The 19,031-nt window shown below is 35.2% G+C and overlaps 1 protein-coding gene across 2 annotated transcripts in view; it reads left to right on the top strand.

Annotated features, from left to right (window-relative positions):
- Nucleotides 1-19,031, top strand: part of DPH6 (diphthamine biosynthesis 6) — a 338,217-nt gene that overhangs the window by 79,748 nt on the left and 239,438 nt on the right. For both annotated transcript variants that reach the window (XR_007727317.1, XM_050797576.1), the window contains exons 4-5: nt 13,637-13,710; nt 17,333-17,451. Coding sequence is in view for 1 of the 2 variants with exons in the window: in XM_050797576.1 (XP_050653533.1) it covers nt 13,637-13,710; nt 17,333-17,451 (193 nt within the window). In the remaining variant the exon portion in view is untranslated. The remainder of the gene's footprint in view (nt 1-13,636; nt 13,711-17,332; nt 17,452-19,031) is intronic.

The following is a 19,031-nucleotide window of genomic DNA, read 5'->3' as shown; positions in this document are numbered from 1 at the left end:
TGACAGCTCCATGCCAGTCATTACTCCTGAAGACCTTCTGGTGGGACATTATATGGAGGAGGAAGACAGTGTTACTGATAACCTTGACTCTGTTAGGCTAATGCATGTGCTTGTTTCTTAGTTTTTTTGTTTGTTTTTGTTTCTTTGTTTGTTTGAGATGGAGTCTCACTCCGTCGCCCAGGCTGGAGTGCAGTGGTGCGATCTCAGCTCACTGCAACCTCCCCCTCCTGGGTTCAAGCGATTCTCCTGCCTCAGCCTCCTGAGTAGCTGGGATTACAGGCACGTGCCACCACACCCAGCTAATTTTTGTATTTTCAGTAGAGATGGGGGTTTCACCATGTTGGCCAGGCTGGTCTCAAACTCCTGACCTCAAGTGATCTGCCTGCCTTGGCCTCCCAAAGTGCTAGGATTACAGGCGTGAGCCACCACATCTGGCCTTGTGTCTTAATTTTTAACAAAAAAGCTTAAAAAGTGAAAAATAAAATGTTTTAAAAATAGAAAAAAGTTTACGGAAAAAGGACATAAAGAAAATATTTTGTACAATTTATTTATGTTTTAATCCAAGTGTTATTACAAAGAGTAAAAAAGTTAAACAGATTAAAAAGTTAATTAGCAATAAAGTAAAAAAGTTACAGTAAGCTAAAGTTAATTTATTATTTAAGGAGAAAATTTTTTTATAAATTTAGTACAGCTAAAGCATACCATATTTATAAAGTCGATAGTAGTGTACAGTAATGTCCTAGGCCTTCGTATTCACTCAACATTGACTCACTGATTCACCCAAAACAGCTTCCAGTCCTGTAAGCTCCAGCCATGCTAAGTGCCCTTTCAAGGTGTATCATTTTTATCTTTTTAATTGTATTTTTACTGTACTCTTTCTATGGTTCGATATGTTTAGATACCCAAATATTTACCATTGTTACAATTCCCTACAGTATTCAGCGTAGTAATATGCTGTACAGGTTTGTAGCCTAGGAGCGATAGGCTGTACCATATAGCTGAGGTGTGTAGTAGGCTACACCATTGACATGTATATAAATACACTCTATGATGTTCACATGATGAAACAGCCTGATGACTCATTCCTTAGAATGTATGCCCATTGTTAAATATCTTATAACTGTATACATTTCAATATGGTCCTATTATTGCAAATGAAATTTTACATAAACGACTTTTTTCTTGGAAGTAGTGATTTGTGTAGATTTTAGAATATTTTACTCCTGTTTATATAGGTTTCATTTTAAAGTTATCTCAAACAAATCAAAGGACATTTCCTTAAGCAGCTTAGAATATGAGTTCAGAAAGCAGCTTCTGAACAGATTAAACACTACCAAACTGAGGTGCTTAGAAATGAATACTTCTTGAATGTGTTGTTGTATTCTCCCAATAAACAGTTAGGAGAATAAAGGATTGAACCATATAATTTTTTCCTTATTTATTTTTGTTGCTTGCTGTTGTTTAGGCATTTCACAGAAGTCCTCAAAATATCACCTTATCTTTTATTTATCTATTTTTAATTAATTTTTTTTTTTTTTGAGACAGAACCTTGTTCTGTTACCCAGGTTGGAGGTCCAGTGGCGGGGTCACTGTACAGCCTCAATCTCCCAGGCTCAGGTGATCCTACCACCACAGCCTCCAGAGTAGCTGGGTGTAAAGATGTGAGCCACAGTGCCTGGCCCCACTTTATCTTTTTAGCAAAAAGACTGCTTCAGAAACTCAAGGAAAATAAACAACTGTAGTGCTACACTTCCATTTAGTTTCACATGTAGGTTGAATTTAATCTGGGATGACTTCATACTGTTGCAACTAAGATGGAGACTTAGAAGTAAAATAACACATTGTTTTAAATAGATATAACTGGCAAATTATTGTGCCCTTCTGCAATTTCTTTGTCATTTTATTTTCAGCCTTAACAACTTTTTCCCCTATTTAATGAAAGCCCACAATGGGAGGTAATAATACTACAAATTAGTGACCCAATACTCTGTCATGAGCTCACTGTTTAATGGGGGAGCTCCAGATGGTGATCATATTCCATCTTAGAAATTTTTTCATATTGATGATTTTAAGAAAAAACAAAAGCTTCTTTAACTAGTCCAGCAATATTTTAGATTCCTGAATATATTACTTGGAATTCTAAGGTTCACTTTCAGAATTATTTTATTTAAGATAATATTCATTTCTGTTATTTTTATTAGCCTAGACTTGTGTAATTCTACCAAAGTGAAAAATTTGAAGTTTAAGGAAAAAGCATCTAATGCTATACTTGCCCTATAAATTTCTCACTTAGTTATCCAGGCCCTAGAACATCGTTGGCATTCACAAATGTTTATTTAATAATGTCGTGTTACCAGAAGTCCAAATATTGCCACTCAGAGCTATAATGCAAGTGTGCTTCTTTTATGAATGGTTCATATTAAAAAATGTTAGAATGCCCTTCAGATGAAAAACACTTTGAATTCAGAAGATCATTTTTTTTCTCCACAGGCAGGAACTCATTAACAGAATAAAACCGGTAACTGAGGCATTTTTCAAAGAAAATTATATCCCTGATAAATGCAAGCTGCTTATCTTCTTATCTTTGTAATAAGTAGGCCTAGTTTTCATTTATAAGAAAGGACAGCTTGTTTTCAATTTACCTCGTTGGCTCTGTGAGCCAACATTTCAGTATTAAGACAAGTGGATATTGAGTCAACAGTCTAATTTGTGTCTAGATTTCTACCTTTAATCCCTTCTGCTAAACTTGTAATCGTCACTATGACCATATGGCTGAATGTCTTCCTCATCTCAAACTCTGTATTGGTTGCCTTTTAGCTGTATGTAATATGGCTGAAATTTGCATATGAATAACACAACATTGAGTACATTTTATAGTAGAAATCCATTTACATCCTCATGTGTGTATGTTCTTGACACTTTAGTGCACTGGTTTTGAGAGTAGTCATTAACAAATCTTTAGGACTAGGTTATAAACTCTTATAGACAAGTCTACATTTTGGTGATTAGGATAGAACTAATGACATATTAGGCCCTTATTGATTGGTTGTTTAATAGAAGATTCAAACACACAATCAGCCACCAAATGGAGACCAACAGTTAGGATTGTGAGGATTTGTTGGCAGATAAATTGTTTATAGTTCTTTTTAGAACCAGATTTGTTTCTTTGAAAAAAATATTTGTCAGATGTTGTACATAAATGCTGTGTTAGGGAAGATGTCGGAAGACATCAGTAGGAGCTGTTATCTGTTATGAATCTATTTTCTTATAATCTAGAAGGACAAAGAATCAACATTTCTGACTGTTTAGTATCTGGAGTATAACTTTTTTAAAAGAAGTATTTCCTAATGTTATCCTATAGGTGAGAATTGTCTCCCTTGTGGTCTGTTATAGTTATATAGACTTATGTCACATATTTGACTTATTTCTTTCTTTTTTTTTTTTTTTTTTGAGACAGAGTATTGCTCTGTTGCCAGGCTGGAGTACTGTAACGTGATCTCGGCTCACTGCAACCTCTGACTCCCTGGTTCAAGCGAGTCTTCTGCCTCAGCCTCCCAAGTAGCTGGGATTACAGGCATGTGCCACCACGCCCAGCTAATTTTTGCATTTTTAGTAGAGACAGGGTTTCACTATGTTGGCCAGGATGGTCTCGAACTCCTGACCTCGTGATCGGCCTGCCTTGGCCTCCCAAAGTACTGGGATTATAGGCGTGAGCCACCGCGCCCGGACATTTGACTTATTTCTTTATGTGTCCATTCCTCTGCATTTCTTATCACTAGATTTTGATTTTTTAAGAACATCAACTGTGCTGTTTTCTAATGTGTTTTAACTTTCCTAGTATAGGACCTGTCATGAAGTGGGACTTTTAAAATTATTTTTTGATAAATATATGAATGATTGTGTCTGACAGCTTACCAGCACATGGGATAAGAGATGAATGTGTATATATATCCATAGGTATATTTTTAATATAATTTCACTCTAATTAAGAAAGTAATACATGGGTTGTAAAAATACTTAAAATATGAAGTTGGAAATAAAATAGCAAAAATGAAATACTACTCAAAAATAAGAATTATTACACTTTGGTCTATTTCTGATCCGCTTTCTACACTTAGGGCTATTTCAAAAAATACATATTTTAGTATGTATTTTATGTACATTTGCTTCACTTAGCCTTATATCATTAATAGTTCCTTGTATTACATGTCCTTTGAAAATATGTCTTTTAATAACTGCTTTGTTTTCCCTCTTCCAAATGTACCACAGTTTGTTGTGTTTAGGATTTTAGGATTTTCTAATTTTTGTTTCACTTACATGTAGAATACAAATATGATAAATATTTTTATATATAAACTTGTGCACATTTTCAGTTATTTTTATAGACTGCATTTCTGGATATAAATTTGAAATTTCTGGGACTATGAGAATAAACATCATGAAGGTTCATGATACATACTACAAAATAGTTTTTCAGAAAGGATGCACTAATAACAGCCCCATTGGTGGCATATGAGATCACGCAATTCCCCATATACTCATCAACTTTTAATCTGAGTGTTCATCAGATTTTACACACACACACACACACACACATACACACGTATATATCTGTTTGACAAAAAGTATCTACTTTTAGCTTATTTTTTTTGTTTTTTTAAAAGGTTGAAATTAGTTATTTGTATTTATTCTCTTAAAAATTGCCTATTAGAATTACAATGAGATACCATCTCACACCAGTTAGAATGGCGATCATTAAAAAGTCAAGAAACAACAGGTGCTGAAGAGGATGTGCAGAAATAGGAATGCTTTTATACTGTTGGTGGGACTGTAGTTCGACCATTGTGGAAGACAGTGTGGCAATTCCTCAAGGATCTAGAACTAGAAATACCATTTGACCCAGCCATCCCATTACTGGGTATATACCCAAAGGATTATAAATCATGCTGCTATAAAGACATATGCACACATATGTTTATTGCGGCACTGTTCACAATAGCAAGGACTTGGAACCAACCCAAATGTCCATCAGTGACAGACTGGATTAAGAAAATGTGGCACATATACACCATGGAACACTATGCAGCCATAAAAAAGGATGAGTTCATGTCATCATTCTTAGCAAACTATTGCAAGAACAGAAAACCAAACACCGCATGTTCTCACTCATAGGTGGGAATTGAACAATGAGATCACTTGGGCACAGGAAGGGGAACATCACATACCTGGGCCTGCGGTGGGGTGGAGGGAAGTGGGAGGGATAGCATTAGGAGAAATACCTAATGTAAATGATGAGTTAATGGGTGCAGCAAACCAACATGGCACAGGTATACATATGTAACACCTGCTGGTTGTGCACATGTACCCTAGAACTTAAAGTATAATAAAAATTTTAAAAAAGAAAAAAAAATATATATATATATATACTTTCCTCATTTTTACTACTGGTGTGTTAATTCATCCCATATTGATTTGAAAGACAAAGATACCCTTTGTTATGTGTATTACCAAATGGTAATTTTATTTCTATTTATTGCCTTTGTTTTAGGTGATTGTTTAAGTACAGAAATACTGTAGTTTTATGTAGTCAACATCATTCAGTTATAAATATTTATTTAATATTGTACCAGGTACTTTTCTAGAGCTGAGATTACAGTGGAAACAGGACCAAGTACCATCATGGAGCTGAGACAGACATTTTAAACATAAATATTTAATTTTTAAAAATATGATACAATTTTAGGTAGTACCGTGAAGAAAATAAAGCCAGGGCAAGGACATAGAAAGTGATGGTTAAAGGATAGGAGAGATATTTTAGAAAGAGAAGTCCTCTCTGAGATACTTTCACAGAGACCTGAAAGAAGTGAGGGAACAAGCCACATAAATTCTAGGGAAGGTGTTTTATAGGCACTGGGAAAGGTAAGCCCAGAGACCCTGAGATGGAAACAAACATAGGTGTTTGAGGAGCAGTAAGGACTGCAGTGTGGATCCGTGGAGTATACTCGGGAGTGCAGTAGTTGGTGGTGATGTCAGAGGGGTTGGCAGGGTCCAGGCATATAATACCTTTAAGGCTATCTGCAAGGAGCTTGGATTTTACTCTTAAGTAGAATGGGAAGTCACTGAAGGATTTTGAATTGGGGAAGCTTCATGCCGTGGCTTGTGTTTAGAAAGATCTCTGTTTGTGGAGATAGACTGTAGGGAGGAAGAGTGGACTTAGGGAGGCCGGTTAGGAAGCTATGGTAATAGTCAAATTAAGGGGTGGTGGTCATTAGGACTAGAGTGGTAGTAGTGGAGGTGATGAAAAGTGGTTGGAATCTGGATATTTTTGGAAGGTGAAGCTAACAGAACTACTGATTGATAGGGTGCATGTCATAAAGAAAAGAGAAATCATGAGTGAATCTAAAGTTTTTGGTCTGAATAACAATATATATGTTGTGCCATTTCCTAAAATGAGGAGCAGTATGGAAGGATGTCTGTGTGGGATGGATATATGTGCCGGATCAAGAGCTTTGTTGAATCTGCAGCCTAAATCAGAATTCAAAAGTGTTTTACCTAGGATATCCAAATACTGAAATGTTAGGGGGAAAATATAGCTTTCCTTCTCTATAGAAGAGAATAAGTGGTTCTTTGAAGAATATTACCCTATTTTTCTTTTTTCAACATAAATTTTTTAAAGCTTCCTTTTACATATTCTTGGTTTAAAAAAATGTTTAAGAAATACAAGAGTATATAAAGTAAAAAGTGGAAGTCCAGACCCCTTTCCCTCATTCTCCACCCATTCCCACTCTCCAGGGTATCATCACTATTAGTAGTGTGCCATGTATACTTCCAAAAGAAGACTTGGTCTTCCTTTCCTTAAAAAAAAGAAAAAAAAAAGATCACAACTAAGAATTTCTTTCATTTTATTTAAAAGATCTAAGACTGCACTTGACTTATATACATGTACAGCATGTCTGTGCACGTGCACGCACACTCCCGTGCACTCCCAGTTGCAAAAATCAACTGTTTACTACATAGTGCTTCCCAGTCTCAGTGCAGGAACTTGAAGATTGCTGTGGCTTTTCTTTGTACATTAACAAAAATGTATTCTGGCTGGGCGCAGTAGCTCATGCCTGTAATCCCAGCACTTTGGGAGTTTGAGGCAGGCAGATCACGAGGTCTGGAGTTTGAGGCCAGCATGGTGAAACCCCGTCTCTACTAAAAATACAAAAAAATTAGTCGGGCATGGTGGCATGTGCCTGTAGTCCTAGCTATTCGAAGGCTGAGGCAGGAGAATTGCTTAAACCCGGGAGGCGGAGCTTTCAGTGAGCCAAGATCGTGCCACTGCATTCCAGCCTGGGCGACAGAGCGAGACTCCATCTCAATCAATCAATCAATCAATCAATAAAAATAAATGTATTCTGAGAACCATGGTTGATCATCTAGATTCAGCTCTTGGATTCTTAAACATTGTATTGATACATTTATTGGCTTTTTCTGAATAAATTCTTGGAATAACTGTTCTTTTGCCTACAGATAGGTGTGGAAATAGTTCTAGTAATTAACCTATTTTTTTTTAACCAGTTTGTGAGTATCTGTTTGCTTTAGGAAGTGCCCTCTCTATTGTTAAAATTGTCGACATAGGTCAGACAGCTGCTGGACTAGCTTCCCAGCAATCTTGCAGGTGTGATTCACATTGACAAAGATGGGGGAGGAAAAGTATTCTAAGCAACAAATGGGCCTGTGATGCCTGCTTTTCTAATGTGGTCATAGTTGAGTTTGTAAGAATCTGTCGATGTCCCATATTTACAAAGTGAGGAAGATAATGATAATCTACCTCAGAACATTGTTGAGAGCAGTAACTAATATAAATGTTTAATGACATTATGCGCTGCTGTTTCTAATACTCAGTGATGCTATTGCTGACTTTATTTCCTGAGTTGAACTTATATATCATCACTTATAGTGATAATGGCCTAAGCTGAATAGTTTCACTTGTGTCAGAGAGCCCCTGTGGTTTAGCAATGTGCCAGCCTATTTAGGGTCCAGTCTTTGTTTCTGACATCTCAGTTACTAACGTTATTATCTTTAATTTCTATTTTCTTCCCCTTTGGTCTCTACTACTTGATTAGCTTTTGGTTATCTTGATGATAAGAATGTAATTTAATATGAATTAAAATCTCCAAATTCTATTAAATTTAGTAATAGATATTCATTCACTGATTATACTTTTTTTCTCTGAGGATCTGAAATTCATTCTTTGAAGAACTGGCAGTGTATGTGTCTTTCCTTCAAATGTTTATTCTTTTTTCTGTTAATCATGACTGCAGCTTTCTCCTAAATGGTCATAATCAACCCCCTAATGGTAAAATAGAATGGTTTTGTTGAAGTTTCTATGGCATATGGTACTATGTCAGTAAGAAAGAGCACAGCTGTGGTTGGTAGACAGTCCTTAATTTAAAGGCTTGGTGTTTTATTTGTTTATTTTCAGCTTTGTTAACTTGAGTGGGTTAATCACCTTGGTTTTTTCACATATAAAATCAGTTTCATAGTATTTTAGATTCTTATGAGGAATAACTGAAATAAGATATACACAGTACCTAACATAAATCTTAGTCCATACTGGGTACTCGGTAATATTGTTACTTTGTCCTTGCCTTTTCATCAACATTTTCTGTGTATTTGTGCACACACCGTTACTTTATCCTGAGTGTATCTTCTGTCATTATGACCACTCTTTTCCAACGTCTTCACTGGGTTTTCCTTCTCCTGCCTCTCCTTACATGTTGGTGTATCCCCAGGGTCTTCCACTCAGCCCTCTTCTCACCCTATATCCTATCGTTGAGGTTCTTGTTTGCTCCCGTGGCTTCAGGTATATGCTGACAACACCCACATATATTCCTATGCTCTCTTGAGCACCAGAGTTTTCTTCAGTGTACCTAATAGTCTTATCTATTTGGATAGTGCTATAAACTCATTATGCCCTCCACCCCAAATTCATATATTGAAGCCCTAACCTCACATGTGATTGTATTTGGAAGGTATTTGGATCTCCTTTGGGAGATAATTAGGTTTAGATGAGGTGATGAAAGTGAGGCCCTCATGATAGAATTAGTATCCTTGTAAGAAAAGACACCAGAAAGGAGTTTGCACTTTCTTCCTGCCACCCCTGGAACCATGTGAAGACACAGCAAGATGTCGACCATCTACAAGGCAGGAAGAGAGGCCTTAAGAGAGTCCCAGAAAATTCATGCTGGCATCTTGAGCTTAGACTTCCAGCCTCCAAAACTGTGAGAAAGTAAATTTCTGTTGTTTAAGCAACCCAGTCTACATGGTATTTTGTTATGACAGTATGAGCCACACAAAGATACCTAGCAAACAGATTGAATACAACATATGCAAAACTGAATAAATGGAGTATTTTCTTTTAAAACATGTATATATTTTCTTTCTCAGTTAATAGTAATTTAAGGTAGAAACGTTGGTCCCATTCTTTAGGTTCTCTCCTTGTCTCTCTCCAGGTTTGAAGGGAGAGTTGGGCTGCAAAGGGCACAATGAGCTGTTTGGGAATAACTGAAATGATGTCTGTCTTGATTATGGTACCAGTTTCACTGGTTTCAATCCAAAATTATTGAATTATGCATTTTAACTGTATGCAGTTGATTGTACATGATTATAACTCAGTTGAGTTGGTTTAAAAAATTTGTAGGGATAGGGTCCCAGAGTCTATATTACTAATTTCCTGTAGCATACTTGGTTTTATTTCAGCTATGACACAAGGTGATTCATTTGGCTGTCTTTATGCTGTCTCAGTATATCCTTTATGTTAGTAGCCATTCTCTTTTTTTCTCTGCTGACACTTCCATTGCTATTGTTTATTTACTGACTTTTTCTCCCAAATGATATGGGTCAGGGATCAGGGCCTGAACCTAGCTATGTCTTTTCTAAGGCGTAGATTGACTATGTGGTAGATCTTTATCTTTTAAATATCTATTTTGCCCTTTGTTTGAAGTTTGTAGTTGTGTTCAGAATGATTAAGGAATCAGCAGAAGTCTTTCTTATCCCTGGATTATTCAGGTCTCACTGTGCTGGAAAACTGTGTTGCAACTCTATCTAGAGTTGAGTGTCAAGGGTTAGTAGGCTTGTCTTGAGAGTCATAATGAGAAAGAGTGTTAAAGCCCATTAGAGAAGGGCTTTGTCCGTCAAAATGGAAGAGTTAGATTTTTAATACTGTAGTAGCAGTACAGTCAGCCCGCTGTATCCACGGATTCACATCCATGGATTCAATCAACTGTGGATAAAAAATATTATGAGGAAAAACCAATAAAAAATAAGAATACAACAATAAAAACACAGATTTTAAAAACAGTATGGCAACTGTTTACATAGCATTTACCTTGTATTGGGGTATTATAAATAATCTGGAGACTATTTAAAGTTTATGCAAAGATATGCATTGGTTATATGCAAATACTACACTATTTTATATAATGGATTTGAGAGTCTGTGGATTTTGATTTTAGGGGGATTCCTGGAAACAGCCCCCCCATTGATAATGAGAGATGACTGTAGTAGTAGTCAGTAGTAGTAATAGTAGAAGTAATAACACAGGTAGTTATAGAAGTAATAGGAATAGTAAAGATCATAATAATGAAAGAAGAAAATACTTGCTGAATGCTTACTAGGTGCTGGATACTGTGTTATTTACATGAATTATTTTATTCAATCTCCACAATAACCTTGGAAAATAAGAATTGATATTTTTTTCCTCACTTTATAGATGAAGAAACAGACACAGAGAAATTGAGTAACATTCAAAATCACAGAGCTAGTAAGTAATAGGGCCAGATTTCTACCAGGCAGTAGTAATTACAATTATTGGGCCAAGTGTGGTACCTCACACCTGTAATCCCAGCACTTTGGGAGGAGGCCAAGGCAGGCAGATCCCTTAAGGTCAGGAGTTCAAGACCAGCCTGGGCAACATGGCAAAACTCTGTCTCTACTAAAATACAAAAATTAGCTGGGCTTGCTGACACAATGCATGCCTGTAATCCCAGCTCCTCAAGAGGCTGAGGCACAAGAATCACTTGAACCCAGGAGGCCTCAAAAAAATTATTGAACATCACTTGAACCCAGGAGGCCTCAAAAAAATTATTGAACAAATAAAACTAATGATCTATATATAGGCTCAGTGTTGAAGAATAGTCAGAATTTACTTAGTGCTGATTAGTTAAGTGTTATCAAATAAAAAATAAAATAGATGGGGCCAGGTGCGGTGACTCAAGCTTATCATCCCAGCACTTTGGGAGGCCAAGACGGGTGGATCAGTTGAGTCCAGGAGTTCAAGACCAGCCTGGGCAACACAGTGAAACCCCATCTCTACTAAAAATAGAAAAAGATAGCTTGGCATGGTGGTACACGTCTGTAGTCCCAGTTACACTGGAAGCTGAGGCAAAAGAATTGCTTGAACCCTGGAGCTGAGATCACCCCACTGTACTCCAGCTTGGGCAGCAGAGAGAGTGAGACTCTGTCTCTAAATAAATAAATAAATAAAAATTTAAAAATACATGAAATAAAATAGATGGGAGTAGAAGAGTATTCCAAAGAATGCATGTATACAAAGAAGAAATTGTTGTAGGGTTGTGGTGAGCATTAAATAAAAATCATAGCACACTAGTGAATGGCAAATGGATAATAAATTCCAATTATTATTTTAATAATAATTTGATGGCCAGGCACGGTGGCTCATACCTGTAATCCCAGCACTTTGGGAGGCTGAGGTGGGTGGATCACCAGGTCAGGAGTTTGAGACCAGCCTGGCCAATATAGTGAAACTCCGTCTCTACTAAAAATACAAAAATTAGCTGGGCATGGTGGCACATGCCTGTAGTCCCAGCTACCTGGGAGGCTGAGGCAGAAGAATTTCTTGAACCTGGGAGGTGGAGGTTGCAGTGAGCCGAGATCGTGCCACTCTACTACAGCTTGGGCGGCAGAGTGAGACTTTGTCTAAAAAAAAGAAAATAGTAATTTGACTTAGGGAAGGAAGAAAACACCAGTGGCTCTTGTCTTTCTTTCCATGATCTCTGGAGAAATACACACACTCCTATATGTCTATATTTAGTACTTCATTATTTTTATAGCAGAACTTCAGATAAACATCTATATGATATAGGGATATAACTAAAATTTTGATAACATTATTCAACAACTCCAATCTCTACTGTATTTACATTTAATAAGGAACTCTATGCTATGACTTTTTCTAATGAATACAATGACTTTTATGAAAACAAATATGGCTAGGAAGGTTAGGGAAAGGTTATAAGCAAATGTTCTCACAAAGTTGCTGAAATAGGAAAGTAAAGGAAATAGCTCTTTTCCTGAAACCTTATCTGATAAAAAGAATTGTTTTATTTTGCGGTGATTTGGACAGGTATTTCTCTGACATTTCGGAGGGCAAATTTTCATTTGACTTTAAAGACATGAAAAATTCCTTTTGCACATTTTTGTTTATTTATTATGACATCCTTTTAGGTACACAGGGTTATTTCAGTATGACTTGAAATATTAACTTTTGTTTTATGTGAAACACTTTTGTTTTTCTTTCTAGATATCCAAGTTTGGTAAGAGCAGAGTATTCATAATGAAGTGATCTCTCTAAAGTAGTTTCTTTTGTACGTCCGTAGGCTAGGATGGATTTTCTTTTACACCTATTCAGAGAATTTCTATTCAGTTTGTTATTAGTAATCACCCCCTAGTCACTTTCTTCATGTGTTTTCTAGATAACAGTTCCCTAGTTTACACCCATATTGTGTATTATTCTTCCCTAAGTGTATTATCTTATACTTCTTTACATTAAATCTCATCTTGGACCTGTCCTTTCAAATCCCCAAGTTGTCCATAATCCATTCATGTACTTGATTGATCTTGTTTTCTTTTCTTTTTAATCCAGTCTGGCTTTGTATCATCTGCAAACTTGATCATACTTGAATGTACATTCTCCTCCAGCTCATTAATGAGTGTGCTAGACAGGATAGTTGTCATTCCCTTGGGACCATGCCGGATATACTGCTGGATGCTCTCAGTTGCAACTACGTTGATAATAATTCATTGCTTCCTTCCCATGACAGAATTCTTTATCTACAGTGCTATACTGTTATCCAGGCAATGCCTCTACCATCTCTGCTTTCTGGATACTCCTATTTCAATCATTTTTTCCTAAGATTTACGTAAAAATTATTGTGCTCCCTTATCTATGTAGGCCATTGCCTAATTTTTAAAAGAAGTTACTCAATCTGGGAAAATACTGTCCTTAAATAGAAATTTCTCAAAAGTTTCCATCGAACATCAGTGAGTCTTTAAAAATACGTTAAGTGTGAAACATTTTGGAAGTGCTGCCTAAGTCTTTGCTTTCTCCATGGAAAGGGATCTCTAGTTATTTAAATTTTAAGTAAAACCATAATTATTTTTCTCACAGCTGAGAGAATGATTTAAATATATGTAAATTTTTTCTGAATGTCGATTATATTTTCAGTAAATTACTCTGCTTTGAGGTAGTTTTCTAGATGAGACGCAGTTCATTTATAATTTTCAGAGCATGATGTGGAGCCATTTGTTACTTTATTTTTAAAGTTATGGTTTTTTCCTTTATTTTCAGGAAAAAGAAGAAGTAGAGGGGATATCAGTAGGTGCTATACTTTCTGACTATCAGCGTATTCGAGTGGAAAATGTGTAAGAAAACATTAATTTGTTAATTTTAAAAGTGTATGTATTTTAAGAATGTGAATAAGTGAAAAATCAATAATTGTATTCAAATTATAAATAGGTATGGTAGTCTACGTGCTCCATGGAACTAAATGTATGTATTTACCTAAGTAACAAAAGTCATGCTTTTACTTTTTTTTATCCTTATATCACACATGAGGAAATTTAACTTAATTAGTATAAGGAAAAATAATCTATCATAGAATTGAGATAGATTTTTTAGTGAGAAGTATTGTCTTCATTTTTTTCTTATTTGATTTAGTATATCCTGTTAATCTCTTTTAACTCATCATTTGTAATAAAAATCAAGAGATAATAGAATCAATACAGTAATATTTTAAAGAAAAAAATGCTTACTAAGGAGTCATCTCTTCTTTGGTTCATATAATTCAGTTCTTGTCCAAAAATATTTACATGATTGAAGTACTTACATATAAAGCCATTCAACTTTCAAGGAATTTTTAGGATGTTCCTCCCCTCCTCCTAGCCTCTCTCTGCTCCCCTAAGGGAGGGAGCACTAGTGAAGCATTTAGTCTGTAGCTGCACATACCAAAACGGTCAATTCTATTGATCTATTCAAAAATCATGAGGTAAAATGATAATATTGGTTATTTAATGTTGGCCTGGCAAGACACGACCTGAATGAATTTACTTTTCATTTTTAATTTATCTAGATAAATATAATATTGTATAGAGATTCTGGGCATAGTTATATTAACAAAAAAAAATTGGACTCCATTATTTTTCTTAAGCACAATTTGACCTACAAATAAGTTATTTTGCTAGTCAAAAGGATAAATAGAATAAGATAATGGCTGTATTTGTATAATATTTTTATATTCTTGATAAAGAAACATTCCTATTTACTATCTCATTTAAAACCTACATATTAATAGATTTGAAAATTTAAGTTTCATTTTTATTTTATTTATTTTCTCTCTAATTCCATGGTGGATTTAGGGCAGTTTAAAAAAATACAGAATTTTAAGAGTGAATGAAGGGAAAACAGGGTAAAGCATAGTTAAGTGAAGAGAAATATGATCTTACATTTTAGAAGTGTATCAGAGTCTCTAGACAATGGATGATGATGGTGGAGTGGGGAAGAAGGTCATGTGTATTTTGAGAAAGTTTTCCTTGCATTCTACCTAGATGTAGATCTACCGTTGAGAACAACCGATCTACAGATGGAGATGAATTGCATATCCCTTAAGCCATACTTTAGAAATAATAGTGTTGTCATCAAGTTTTAGATCATGTTCTCTGAGAACTGTTAAAAATTAGTGTTTTTTAATAAGTTCAAACCCACATGCCTTAATGGGTAGCCAAACTGGAGATAGGGATGACATCTATTTATGAAAGTTAAAAAGCCAAATAAAAATGTGATCCTGATTAGGAGGCTGCCCATTACATATATGTATATATATGGAAGAAGGGCACGCGTCATGCCCACGGGTAGAGACTTTCTCAGAACACAGTCTCTGGTACACTTGAACACATGGTTGAACAGATGAGTAGATTTTATGTTATAAAGCATATCTGCAATTATTTTATCCTTGAAATTTCAAAAGTAATGTTACTGGCAGTCTGTTGGTCCACAAACTCAATTTTGAATTAGCCTATTACCAAATTTTAGTTTGTGTTGTATTACCATAATTTCAGAATGTAAAGCGTTTAATAGATGTCACAAGTTCAAATTCAGCAGTGATTTACAGAGTACTTTTATTTGAGCCATGATATTTTGAACTGTTAAAGAACTTAAATAGGAAAAAAATTTTACTTACATCTATAGTCAAGAGGTTTTGAGGAATTTCAAAGCAACAACCACAAATTTTACAATAAGGACAGGAAAAAAACTTTTTTTTTAATAAAAAAGTAAGTCTTAGTTTAAAAAGGTAGAGAGGCTGTTTTGATTAGTCGGCCTTAAACATTGGGTGAGAGGACAGCAAGAACTAGTGTTTGTATTACATGGGTAGTTCACATTTTATTATTTTTGTATTTATTAACTGCTTCAGCATTGCTTAAATGCTCTGAGACATTTTAAAAGGGAAAATTACATGCAACAGTCTCTGCAATGAGGAAGGTTTTGGCTTTTTGAAAGTCAGGGTATACATAATGAAAAGCAATAGTGATATTTTTAAGGCCATGTATGAGTAAATGACCAAACATGGTACATTTAATAAGTATTGGGATCTCTGAGAGAAGAGAGAGAGAGAGATCAGTATAGGCCAGAGTAGTCAGCCAAGCAACCTTACAGATGCTAGGGACGGTGGATTTTACTTATAAACCTTATAGACACTGGGTTTTAGAGCTATATTCTTGGTTTGGAATCTGATCTCAGCCAGTTAGTGTATGACTCGGGCAAGTCACTTGGCTTTGACTATCATTTATTGAATACCTATTTTATCCAGGCATTGTACTACATTATCTGTATTACCTTTAATTGATTAAACAATTATAGTCCTTTCTGAGAAAGTGACATTTAAGCAAAGGCATGAAGCAAGTGAGAACACAACTAGTGTAAAGGCAAGAGTGAGCAGGCAGGCAGCAGTGGTAGGATGGAGTGAGAAGAGAGTAAGTAGTAGGAAATAAAGTGCATGAACTAAACAGGGCGAGATCCATGGAGTGATGAGGAGCCACTGGAGGGTTTTGAGCAGAGGAATACTATGATCTATTTAATGTCTTAAAAGGATCACATTGGCTGCTGTATGGATTTTAAAGGGTGAGGGTGGAGCAGGGAAGGAAATTAGGATGTTGACATGAGAGAGAATGGTGGCTCAAACCAAGTTGTTAGCAGTGGTATTGGTGAGGAATAATCACATTCTGCGTTGTGGTAGATTGGATGTGGAATGTGAAGGAAAGGGAAGGATGATTTCATTTCACATTTTTTAATCCTCTTAAGAACTTTGAAAGGAACTATTTTTGCCCCTATTTATGAACTAGGAAACTAAGCGCAAGGACTTAGATTTTACTTGACTTCAAAAGCCGTGCAGCTAGAGTACAAAATGAGGTTTTAAATTCAGATGTGTGTTCACTCCAAAACCTATATTTTTTCTACTTTACCAATAATGGAAAATATCTTGTACAGTGCCTGCAGCATTGTACTTTTTGTTCTTAGTATTTTCTTTTTATTCACAATCAAATTCTTAAAAAAAAAAATCAAAGTTAGTAGTTTAGAATAATTCATATAACTGTACTGTTAATTTAATCAATATGCGGCTGTTTTATTAGGATAAATTATTTGCCCACTTTATATATTCTTCAAAATTTTGATACCCATGGAAGTTTTAAAACAGAGAATACTGGCATTTGTAAACTCTTTTAATAGATTACTAAATTAAGAGTCTTACTAAAATTAATATTTCTAGTATGCCTAGAAATTTCATTTTTATCAGTTTATGCATAGCCCATGGAAATTAAATATGTTTATGTTGTATATATAAACTTCATTATGCAAAATATGTTTTTAAAAGCATTTTCAATGCTAAAATCCTTGAACGAAGCATTATGTTTCAAATCAAAGTAATTGCTGTGGATCCAAGTATAAAATATTAAGATATCATCTGACTTTCTTTTTCTTTTTCTTTTGTAGGTGTAAAAGGCTTAATCTCCAGCCTTTAGCTTACCTTTGGCAGAGAAACCAGGAAGATTTGCTCAGAGAGATGATATCATCTAACATTCAAGCAATGATCATCAAAGTAGCAGCTTTGGGTATGCAGCCAAACTATCAAGGGAGCTGTTTGTTGCCACATAGATAATCTCAATTCACTAATAAGTAGTTACAATGAACAAAGAAAACTGATTTAGAATATAAAAATGTGGAGTCACAGCTGAAGAAATTGAGTAAGCACCTTCCTTGCATGAAGAAAGGGAAGTTTTAAAATGGGCTTTTGACCATTTGCCAAAGTGATTACTAGTAAGGCTTTTTTTTTTTTTTTTTTTTTTTTTTTAATATATAACTGGTTCTAAAACTGATATTGTATTATAGTCCTTCAATTTAAGTTGGTTTTTTTTTTTTAGGGTTTGGAATTTAGGCTTGTTGGAGACAGGAAATACAAGGGTTATTTTTGTTTTGTTTTGGAGTTTTTTGGAAGCTTCTTGCAATATGTATTTGACACAAAACATGATATATTCCTTGTATTTTTTAACATATTTTGAATGATGCTAAAATAGAATGATGGTTTTGTTTTTGTTATAAAAAATAGATAGGATACTGGTTTTTGTTGGAGGTGGTGAGAAAATCATGTTTGAGAAAATGTTATCTGATTAGTTAGCATAGACGCAGCAGGCAGGTGGTAATCTGATTCAAGTATGGACATTACATATGAACACATTTAATTTATTTGGAATTGCTATAATTATATTCATTTTTGAGAAACCATAGGGTTTGAGCCCAGTCCATTCATTTCGTGAACCTGTTATAGAAAATGCCCTGAAGCCTGAGAGTTCCCAAAGCCTAAATCGTGTACCTCATTTGAGAGTGTTTACCTTGCTGGTCTCTGAAATAACGAGGTCTCGAGCTGTAGAAGATTTTACAGATACATTCACTTTTTAAATAAAATTAAGAGAAAGAGTACAGACCCCATAATGTTTCTCCGTGGTAAATACCAAGCTGCTCTATTCTTGCTGAAGTTGAAGTGTTGTCTTCAGTTGAAAGCTTTTTTTGGTGAATCTGTAGTTGATCTCCTTAGCTGTTAAAACGAGAAAGATTGAGTGGTATTATATTATTATTTCTGAGAAAAGGTTGCCGAGCAGCTCTCATGATAAACGATCTCATTATAAATATATTTGTCGTATGAATTTCTGGGTGATTCTGTACAGAGTATTCCCTCTTGCTTTTTCTTTGTCTCTCGCTCTCTCTTTGAATTTTCTAAGATTACATAGTTCTGTAATGAAGTTCACGTGACACCTCACTGAAAGGTACACATACTATTCCTTTTACTGCCAGACAGGTAAAAGACTGGATTAGAACCCAGAGAGACCTCCCTTATTGAAAAGGTAGTCAAAGAATTTGACTTTATTGCCATCTTTTAATAGTATATGACCGATATTGTGTGTTCTTGCATTTCTATGTGTGTGTCTCTGTAGGGATTAGAGATGGGGAATTAGCTTTATCAAGCCTTTGGGTAAAATGTAAAAACCGAGCAGACTTGTCTTTGGCATCTCAGTAACGAAAATATAGATCTGATTTTAACATTTACAGCACGTGGTTTCTACTGACTGCCTATAGGTGTGCAAAGATGAAAGTTATTCTTTAGAATAATATTAAGAAAGACAGTACTTCTGAAGAC

Source organism: Macaca thibetana, chromosome 7, assembly GCF_024542745.1.
Source record: "Macaca thibetana thibetana isolate TM-01 chromosome 7, ASM2454274v1, whole genome shotgun sequence".
Taxonomy (NCBI): Eukaryota; Metazoa; Chordata; class Mammalia; order Primates; family Cercopithecidae; genus Macaca; species Macaca thibetana.
The sequence above is the reverse complement of the archived record's forward strand: the minus strand, read 5'-3'. Positions and strand labels throughout refer to the sequence as shown.